The sequence below is a fragment of the Giraffa tippelskirchi genome, chromosome 6, assembly GCF_054371585.1.
Source record: "Giraffa tippelskirchi isolate mGirTip1 chromosome 6, T2T-mGirTip1v1.2.pri, whole genome shotgun sequence".
NCBI classification, from domain to species: domain Eukaryota; kingdom Metazoa; phylum Chordata; class Mammalia; order Artiodactyla; family Giraffidae; genus Giraffa; species Giraffa tippelskirchi.
In genome coordinates, this window is record NC_137280.1 from 84341776 (window position 1) to 84352260 (window position 10485).

The following is a 10485-nucleotide window of genomic DNA, read 5'->3' on the forward strand; positions in this document are numbered from 1 at the left end:
AAATACAATATACGTTAGTATCTAGTAATGTTGTGATAAAACATCATAATACATAGTGATATTCTATTTATAATAATATAATAATAACTGATAATATCATCAGTCATAATTCTAGTTATTGTCTTAGAGTGCTATGTATCATAGATATAACCAAATTTCCCTGTCAACTACACTGTAATGAACTCTAATCAGATCTTTAGCCATGGTATTTTAAGTCTTTTGACATTTACAGACAGTTATTGCTTTACTCTGAGGCTTTTCCTAAAGTGTTCCTACAAGAGTGTTCCTTCTTCAGAGAAATTTCTAAAAAGGATTCTGACAAGTACTCTAGGATACAAGTTTATGGTAACTTTCAGATCATAACATCAACTGGTTAAGGATTTATAGAACTCTAAAGAAAAACTAGATTCATAAAACTGCTAACAAAAGATGAAGATCAAAAACTAATTGCATAGGACTGAATGAACTGATGAAGATGATTATAATTTTTTATGATTTTTTGTTTAAAACATTGCTGGTTCTTTTGTGTTTTGTTTTTCCAGGTTTAAGGAAATCCTCTTATCTTTTCTCTTAAAAGCTTTCAGCAATTTGGTAACAAACATTTGTGAACTAAAAAAAAAAAAGGAAGTAAATCACTAGGTCCAGCCCACACTCAAAGGAAAGGGATCATACAAAGGTATGAAGACCAGAAGGTGCAGCCATCTTCCAGGCTGCCTCCTTACAGAAAGCGTGCCAAGCTCTGTGTCGGGGATTCACAGTGGATTCATCTCCTACCCTGTTCCAGGGTAGACAGGACTGGGCATGGATAGCCCCTGCCCCATGGAGCAGAGCTGGGGCCTAGGCAAGTCCAAGGAAGGCGGTGGGGAAAGGTCTGTCAGCCAAAAAATATATCCTGTGCACTTGCTGGGTACCACCCTGATGGGAGGAGGCCAGGGCCACAGTGGCACAGTGTGTGCTACCTGCCCCCACCAGGCCCACAGTTTAGTCCGAGGGGGAAAAGAGACCCCAAAATTAAAAGGCAAGAAAGCAGACACACAAGATCATTACAAGTGACTAATGCTGCTCGTGGTTGCAAGTCAAGTTCTGGAGCCACACTGTCTGGGTTCAAATCTTGCCCCTGGTATCAGCCAGCTGTGTGACCTTGGGCAAGTGACCAAACCATGCTGTGCCTCAATCTACCCATCTGTAAGATGGGACAAGACAGTACAGACCTCCCAGGGTGGTTGGGAGGACTTGAAGAAGTCATGATTCCCAGAGTGCCTCACACAGAGGGAGCCCTGCGTCAATCTTGGCTATTCTCCTAGAAAGCAATAAGGTAGGAGGGTCTACAGAGACACAGGGTCAGGGTAGGGCTGTCTGAGGAGGTGACATTTAACCCATGATGAAAATAAAGAGCAAGGGAACTGTGATCTGGGCAAAGGGAACAGCAAGTGCAAAGGCCTTGGGGCTTGAATAAATAGGAGCATGTTTAAGAATGGCATAGAGGCCAGTATAGTGGGAAGAGTGACAAAGAAAAGGACAGGAGGTTGAGGACAAGGTCAGAAAGCTCACATGGTCTAGATTCTTAGAGCAACAAGGAGCCATGGGAGAGTGCTGTCCAGGAAAATTCAGCAAAGGTTACTCTGAGGGAGCCAACATCATAAGGCATCACCACGTGAAAAAAAAGAAAAAGAGCCCGTGGGCTTCCCAGGTGGTTCAGTGCTAAAGAGTCCTCCAGACACAGGAGACTCAGCCTTGATCCCTGGGTCAGGAAGATTCCCTGGAGAAGGAAATGGCAACCCACTCCAATATTCTTGCCTGGAGACTCCCATGGACAGAGGAGCCTGGCCGGCTGCAGTCCATGGGGTCGCAAAGAGTTAGACACGACTGGAGACTGACAACCCACTCCAGTGTTCTTGCCTGGACAATCCCATGGACAGAGGAGCCTGGTGGGCTACCAGCCCAGGGGGTCGCAGAGAGTCAGACCCCAGCAAGCAACAGAGCACCCACACGTACATGTTCCAGGCAGAGGAAGCAGCCTGAGCCTGAGAAGGCAAGTTGATCGGGGGGCAGGTGAGTCTATGGAGAAGTGGGGAGCGGCAAGTGGGCCGGCAATAGAATGGCAGGACCCCAAGGACACAGCGGGGGACTGAGTCTTTTCTACTGCAGTGGGTAGAGGTCGTGGAAAATGTGTGAGCAGAGAGTACAGTCTGAGCTGCATGTCAGAAAACCAGGGGCAGGGACCAGGGTGTAGAAAGGAAAGGACGCGTTCTAAAAGGTTCAGAACCAGTCAGTTAGCAGAGGAACTTTTCCCAGCTCCACACCATCCCTGTTGCTCACCGAAACTCAGTTTATCTTTACAATGGGTTAGTCCTCCCATCTTCTCATGGGCACCAAGACTGGCAGACCCATAGCAAGTGTTCACGGACTTCCACGTGGAGGCTGTTCCTAAGACTTGCTCCGGTGGAATGCCCAGAAACATTTATTTCACCCCAGAAGGACTCCCACCAGCTTCTCTGAGCAAGGCCCTCAGAGACAGCCCAAAGACCTTCCAAGGATGCCTGCAAACCCTCCCGAGAGATAGTCAGTCTCCAGAGACCTCTAAGCAAGCCTTGGAATACACAGCAACCTCTCGGCAGGCCTTGAACAACCCCCAAAATCATGCACAGACCTCAAACTCTCAAACAGCATTCTAACTACAGAGACACCTGTAAATGTCCCTGAGGAGACAAACATCCTTCAAAGACCCTAAAATCCCTTTACACATTCCCCAGGAAGCCCTTTCATCTTCCCCGAGAAAGTTCCCCTAACAACCCCCTAGAGACCTACCAGAGTCCCTGAAGAGTCCCCAGTCCTCCCAGCCACCGAAGCCGCAGAGAGTCCCCCGCCCCCCTAAAACGCACAGTTCCCCCTCCATCAGTCTCAGCTCTCCGGAAGTCCTACTCGCAGTCCTAATACCCCCAAGCTGCCGTCCAGCTCCCTGAAGTCACCCACTCAGTCTCAAGGGCATTGAAACCTACTCATCTCCCTCCATAGACCCTCAAGTTGTCCCCTGCAGGTGCCCTCAAAGACCCCAATCCACTCTTTTCCGTCCCAGCCCCGCCCCTAGCCCCGCCCTCACCCAAACCCCGCCCCCCAGCCTCCAAACCCTCTCTCCCCTGTCTCCACGCCGCCCTTGAAGCCCCCCTCTCTTCGCCCGCCGTGGACACTCAGCCCGCCCCGACCCCAGCCCCTAGATCAGGCCCGGGCTGCACTCACAAGAGGTCCCGCCTCGCGGTTTTGCAGACGATGCGCAGGAAACGCCAGCCGCCGCCGCCTACGTACACGCCGAGCGCCGCCGCTGTGCTCCAGGTCCACGGCAGTCCGAGCAACCATAACAGCACCAGGGAGGCCACGGAGGCCGAACCTGCACCAGGAGCCCGCATCCTGGGGAGGCGGAGAGCTCTGAGGCCGCGGGCAGCCCGGGCCCCGCCTCGCGATCGACCCAACCCCGCCCCCAGACCGAGCTCCGCTCCCGCTTCGAGCCAGGCCCCACCCCGATGTCTGGGATTGGACGTGTCTCGGACAGGCCCCGCCCCGTCCCAGACCGCCCTGCTTCAAGCCCGGCCCAGGCTTTTCTGCCAATCATTAGTGTATCTTCACGCCCCCGAATCAGTCTTCTGTTCCGTCAGTCACTGGCGAGCCCCGCCCCATGACTCGATTTAGCCGCGGTACCATGAACCCAAGCTCCGCCTTAACGACTTACCCACAAGCCTAGGCTCCACCTTGGCCCCACCACAGACCCTGGTCCTGGGCTTTCCTCTAGGTCCCGCCTCTACCCGCCTCCGCCACTCACTTGGCCCCGCCCCCAGGTTGGGCCTCTGGCCCCGCCCGTAAGCACCAAGCGCCGTTCCAGAGCCCCGCCCCCTCTAGACCAGGTTCGGCCCCCTAGGTTAGTCCTATGGCCCCGCCCCACTCTGAATCAGGCCCCGCCCCTGGGGCTCAAGCCCCGCCCCTGGTCCTGGGCTGAGCCGGTATTCCCAGGCCTGAGTTCCACCCTGGCTACCGACCCCGCCCTCAGGCCTTGGCAGTCACCACCCTCCGGGCCCACCTAGCACCCTAGGCCCCGCCCCACCTGCCCTCCCAGACACGCTCTCTTACGACCTGACTTAGAGCCCCACTGCGGCACAGCCGAGGCCCGCCCCGTACCGGAGGCCAGGACCATAGAGAGGGGTTTCTGGCCAGAGTGACGACTGCCAACGAGACCCGGGGGCTAGAACGCCCTGCCAAGGACGGCTGTTGTCTCCAAGACCAAACTTCGCCAGGCTCCCAGCTCCTTTCCCAGCCTGGTAATTAGAAAACTTGTGCCTCCCTCAGCCAAGAGGCGTGGCTCCCCGGCGCTCCCAGCCCTAGATGGCAAACTGAATTCTAACCGCCCGGGGACTATAAAGTCCCAGTTTATACTCAGGGCCCACCTGTACTGGGTTTTGGCCCAGCTTGTTCTAAATCCAATCCCTAACGCCTCTTCGGTTTTAAACACACGTTCCAGGAACCTGAGGAGCCCTAAACTCACAGCCTAGGGGCCCCAGAATATTCAACCCCTGGGTGGTGGTTTAGTCGCTTAGTCGTGTCCGACTCTTTGCGACCTCATGGGCTGTAGCCTGCCAGGCTCCTCTGTCCATGGGATTCTCCAGGCAAGAATACTGGTGTTGGGTTGCCATTTCCTTCTCCAGGGGATCTTCTCGAGCTAGGAATCGAACCCAGGTCTCCTGCACTGCAGAAAGATTCTTCACCGACTGAGACTGATCTGTGAGGGAGTCCAACCCCTATCTCAATCTTAAAGGTATATTCCAAGGACGCAACTAATCCCAAATCCGAATCTCCAAATCTTGTGAATTTAGTCTCAATAACACCCCAGCTGCCCAGGGAGAATAAAAAAATACACACACCAGGTCCCCGTCCTTCCACAGGAAGCTCCAGAGAGTCCTTTATTTGCATCCCAGAGTCCTAAATGCTCACCTAGAGACCCTAAAGCCCTGCAACTGATCAGGTGAGGGCTAGTGCTGTCCTCACTGCTCACCACCTTGTTCCCTGGCTGACCTGGAGCTGCTCACGGATCCTCAGGCTTTGGCTGCTCGGTCGTGGGCTCCCAGAAGCTCAGGCAGGAGGCAGGCATCCACAGTGAGGCCAAGACAGAGGACCTCCTCTTGGGGCTTCTGGTTCTGCAGTCTCATGGGGCCTGCTGTGATTGCATTGTGCCCATGTGGGCTTCTGCCTTGGAACCCTCTCTCCAAGCTCCCCCTTCCTCTGCCCCCCTGCCTGTCCCACCCCTGCTTGTTTCTTCTCTGCTTGGCCGACCTTCTCAGCTCTCTCCTTGGGAGGCAGCCAGCGCCTGCTTCCAGCACCATTTAGAGGACAGGACTGGGCAGGCACTCCCCCTGCATGCTGCCATTGGTCCCTGCAGGCTGCCTAGGGTGGGTGAAATGGGGAGGAGGAGGCAGATCCGGAGGACAGGCCCAGAGCCAGCCATTGGTCCCCGACTTTCTCAGCTAGGGATCAGCAGTGCCCAGAAACTACAGCAGCTACTCTTTTCCTTCCAGATAGTGCTATTGTTATCAGCTCGTTTTACAGGTAAAGAAACTGAGGCTTGACACTGTCACACTAGCTGGAGTTGAGATTCATTCTTTCACAAATGTGGGTGGAGAGCTTGTTCCCCTTCCTCCCCTTTCAGCCTTCCTTAAACTTCTCCCTCTTCTCCCTCTCGCCCCGATTCCCCCACCCCCCATTCCTCCTTCTCTCCCCCTCCCCCATTCTCCTTCCCTTCTTCAAGTTTTCCGCCCCCTCCCTTAGTCTTCTTCCACTTTTCCGCTTGCTCACCTTCTCCTCCTCCACCCGCTCCTCTTCCCTTTCTCCTGCCAGCCAGTGGCCTTCCCTCCTCCCCTCTTCTTCTTCCACTTTCTTCTCTCTCCTCCTCCTCCCATCTTTCCAAGTTCACTGAGCCCTGACTAAATATCAGTAGTACACATGAGACTTCCCTGGTGGTCCAGTGGTTATTAAGATTCTGTGCTTCCACAGGGTTCATCTCTTCTAACTCCTCCCATGACTACCGGAGACACTCTTCTGGGTCTTCAGTCAGCAATCCCCAAATCCTAAAGGCTCTGGAGACCCACCTTTTTCTTAACATGGTGCCAGTACTCCAGTGGAGGGACCATTTACCTAGCACTGACCCAAGCTGTTTTCAGTGAGCAGTGTTCTTTTTTTACCCCTGCTGCTGCTGCTGAGTCGCTTCAGTCATCTCTAACTCTTTGCAACCCTATAGACTGTAGCCCGCCAGACTCCTCTGTCTATGGGATTCTCCAGGCAAGAATACTGGAGTGGGTTGCCGTGCCATCCTCCAGGGGATCTTCTTGACCCAAGCGTTGGACCCAGGGATCGAACCACGTCTCTTGCATCTCCTGCATTGGCAAGCAGGTTCTTTACCACTAGCACCACCTGGGAAGCCCTTTATTTATCTCTTTACATAAGAGCTTCCACACACCCCCAGGGACATCACACAACACATGGCAGCTTTCCCTTCCCAAGATCTGAATAATTCCCAGTTCCAAAAATATGGCAGTTCTCCTTGGTTCCAGATGACCGGTAAAGGAACAGTCCTATCCCCATTTCACAGAAGGGGAAACTGAGACCTGGACAAGGGGACCAGAACTCAAGCTTCAGGGTCAAAGCAGGCTCTGAGCCTCTCCAGTGGGGTGACCTTGGGTGGGTCACCTCTCACCTCTGCACATTGGTTGCCCTCTGGGTGATCACCTCCCAGGGCACCAGGCACAAAGTTTCGTGGGGGCTTCTCATCTGGGAAATGAACAGGCACACAGTAGGTGGGGGACACAGAAAGATAGGCGTCTCCCTTCCCCAGGTAACCACAGGAGTCTGCAGGCCTCAGCAGAGGGAATTATTGGAACTTTCTGGAAGAACGAGAGAAGTGAAGCATACATTGAAATAAAATAAGTGGACCATCACAGCATGGGAACTGTGCTATAAATAGAACATGAGCACTGTGGGGGAGGGAGTAGTTTCTCTCAGCCAAGTTCAAGTGCCCACCACAGTAGAGGTATTAGTTTAGTGGGAATGCTATAACAGTATCCTACAAACTGAGTAGCTTAAAATAACAGGAGTGTATTGTCTCACAGTTCTTCCTGAAGCCGGGCTCAGAAATCAAAGTGTCAGCAGCTTCACTCTGTCTGGAATTTCTAGGGATCCTTTCTTGCCTCTTTCAATTTCTGGTGGTTCTGACCTCAGGTGTCCTCAGCGTGCAACAGCCTGAAGCAGGGCTTGGGTTCCCAGCTAGAGATTGAGGCCGGGTCAGTGGGAGACCACCAAATCTTAGCCAGTGGACTGGTGGTCAGTGACAAGGCCCTGGCCCTTCGGCTTTGCAGAAAAGAATTCCCACAAAGATGGAAAGTAGTGAAACAAAGTATTTGTTAAGAGGAAAAAGAGTACAGTACATGTGGATATTCATTGGAAGGACTGATGGCTGACGCTGAAAACTCCAATACTTTGGTCATCTGATGTGAAGAACTGACTCTTAGAAAAGACCCTGATTCTGGGACAGATTGAAGGCAGGAGGAGAAGGGGACGACAGAGGATGAGATGGTTGGATGGCATCACTAACTCAATAGACATGAGTTTGTGTAGGCTCCAGGAGTTGGTGATGGACAGGGAAGCCTGGCATGCTGCAGTCCGTGGGGTTGCAAAGAATCGGACACAACGGAGCGATTGATCTGACTGACGCAGAGAGAAAAAGAGCCGCTGAGTTGCGCCCTTGTGGTAGTTGAATTACTTTTAGGGGGCATTTCTTCTGGGTTTCCTTTGGCCAGTCATTTTGATTTCCTGGTTCACAGTCCATGTTTGGTATATCTCAGGATCCTCCCATGTGTGCATACACATCTCTTAGCCAAGATGGATTCTACTGAAAAGGCGTAGCATCCCTTCACATCACCTTCTTTGACTTCTAAAGAGTCTTTCTGCACATGTGTGGTCAGGAAGTTCTCCTGACTTCAAGAATGAGAAATATGTGGTCTGGGCAGGGCCCAGCCTTCTCCTTTAATTGTCCTGCTGTTTTTGTCTTGGAGTTTCAGTCCACAGGGAATGAATCTCTGATCCCTTTACTGGGGGCGGGGGGTGGGGCATCTACCTCCTGCCTCCAGTTCCAGGCATTCCTTGGCTTGTGGCCACCTTCGTCCAATCTCTGCCTCCATCTTCACATTGCTTCCCTGTGTCTGTATCTCTTGTGTCTCTTACAAGGACACTTACTGTTGGACTTAGGACCTACCTAGATAATCCAGGATGATCGCATCATGAAATTTTAATTTAATTACATCTGCAAAAACCCTTTTTCCAAAAAAAGGTCACAGTCACAGGTTCTAGGGGGTTAGGACTTGCACATGTCTCTGTAAGGGCAACCAGTCAGCCCAATAACAACAGGGTAACACATTAGAGCAGTGATTCTCAGCTAGGAGGTGATCCTGCCCGCTTTGGACATTTGTTGACACCTAGAGACATTTTTTAAAATATTTATTTATGTATTTATTTATTTATATGGCTGCACTGGGTCTTAGTCGTGGCATGTGAGATCTAGTTCTCTGACCAGGGGTAATCAAGGGCTCCCTTTGTTGGGAGCCCAGAGTCTCAGCTGTGGACAGCCAGGGAAGTCCCTGGAGACATTGCTAATTGTTACAATGAATCACGTGTGATGGGAGTGGAGGGTGTTATGATATCCAGTGAGTTGAGGCCAGGGATGCTTCCAAATGTCCTGCGATGTTCAAGACAGCCCCCAGAAAGATCTGGCCCCAAAGGGCAGAGGTGCTACAGTTTGGAAATTCTGGGATGGCTGAAAGGTCCGGTCAACCTAGAATGGGCTGTGCAGTCTGACAGGTATCATTGGCCGAGTGACTGCTCCCAGGTTCTGTGCTTCACTGTAAAATGGAATAAAACCACGCAGGTCTTATAGGGCTGTTCTGAGAACACAAGCCCGACACCTCTGTTGACGTTAAAAATAAAAGTTATTTTACTAGCAAAGATGGGCTTATAGGGGAATAGCATGGAATTGCAATTCCGGACAAGCAAGCTACAGCAAAAACCATAGGCAAGTCCAATGACTAAAAAAAAATCAGACAAGGGGACTTATTGGTGGTCCAGTGGATAAGACTCTGTGCTGAGAGCACAGAGGGGCTGGGTTCAATCCCTAGTAGGGGAACTAAGATTCCACATACCACAGCTAAGCCCATGATGCAACAAACACCCAGTGCAGCCAAAATAAATGAATCCGTTCAGTTCAGTCGCTCAGTCGTGTCTGACTCTTTGTGACCCCATGGACAGCAGCACACCAGGCCTCCCTGTCCATCACCAACTCCCGGAGTTTACTCAAACTCATGTCCATTGAGTCGGTGATGCTGTCCAACCATCTCATCCTCTGTCGTCCCCTTCTCCCATCTTCGGTCTTTCCCAGCATCAGGGTCTTTCCAGATGAGTCAGTTCTTCGCATCAGGTGGCCAAAGTATGAGAGTTTCAGCTTCAGCATCAGTCCTTCCAATGAATATTCAGGACTGATTTCCTTTAGGATGGACTGGTTGGATCTCCTTGCTGTCCAAGGGACTCTCAAGAGTTTTCTCCACACCACGGTTCAAAAGCATCAATTCTTTGGCGCTCAGCTTTCTTTATAGCCCAACTCTCGCATCCATACATCACTATTGGAAAAACCAAATAAATGACTAAATAATCATTTTTTTAAAGGAGAGGGTCATTATTTTACAGAGAAAAAGGAGGAAGCTGAGAGGCATTGTTTTAGGAAAATCCATCGGAGAAAAGAGAGAGTTCAGGTGATGACAGTTTCTCATTGGCAAAGTTCCTGGGGTAGTCGATTTCTGCCGGGAGTCCAGCTCCAGCAGCCAGGGAAACGCCCTGAAGGGATGAACGGGGCATAAGTGTGAAACTCAGTAGATAAAGCAGAAACACTTTGGTTGAGTATTCTGAAAAGGCACGGGGCTAATAGACAAATCAGAACCAACAGGCATAAGCACATGGCTGCATTAATCATTATTGTAAAAAAGGATCCATGGGAAAGTTATCCCTCTAGATTTTTAAAAAGGGAATTAGAAAGCCATTGAGAGGAAAAGTCAGACTCTGCCTGGTTCATATTCTGGATATTTTGATGTAACTTAGAAATATCAATACTAGAATCTGAGTGATTCCAAACGCCTAAAATATGGTTTCTAATGTGTTCCCAAGAATGCACAGAATCATTCACTTGTAGAGGGGTAACATACATCTATTTAAATTCAGCATGGCACCTTAAAGACAACTTAATTTTTAAATTTGTAATTTCTTGCCCTACAAGCAGGACTGCTTCTTCTAAAGCATTGACCTTATTTTCTATCTTCCTATCTATAATTTCCTGTGTAGCAAGAGCTACGGAGACATTTTTGGACAGGTGATCGACAAACGAGGCAGTATGCACTTGTTTTGACAGGG

General features: G+C 50.8%; 1 protein-coding gene across 7 annotated transcripts in view; it reads right to left on the bottom strand.

Moving 5' to 3' along the window:
• Positions 1 to 5368, bottom strand: part of SLC27A1 (solute carrier family 27 member 1) — a 36936-nt gene extending 31568 nt beyond the window's left edge. Inside the window, exons 1-2 of one of the 7 annotated variants that reach the window (XM_081496462.1) lie at positions 5059 to 5368; positions 3238 to 3405 (exon numbers count right to left, since the gene is read on the bottom strand). In XM_081496462.1, the coding sequence (XP_081352588.1) occupies positions 3238 to 3404 (167 nt within the window). In that variant the 5' untranslated portion in view covers position 3405; positions 5059 to 5368. Of the gene's footprint in view, positions 1 to 3237; positions 3406 to 3724; positions 4169 to 4907 lie in introns of those variants that run through there. The other 6 variants (XM_081496458.1, XM_081496460.1, XM_081496461.1 and 3 more) reach the window with 6 other exon arrangements.
• Between the last annotated feature and the right edge of the window lie 5117 nt (positions 5369 to 10485).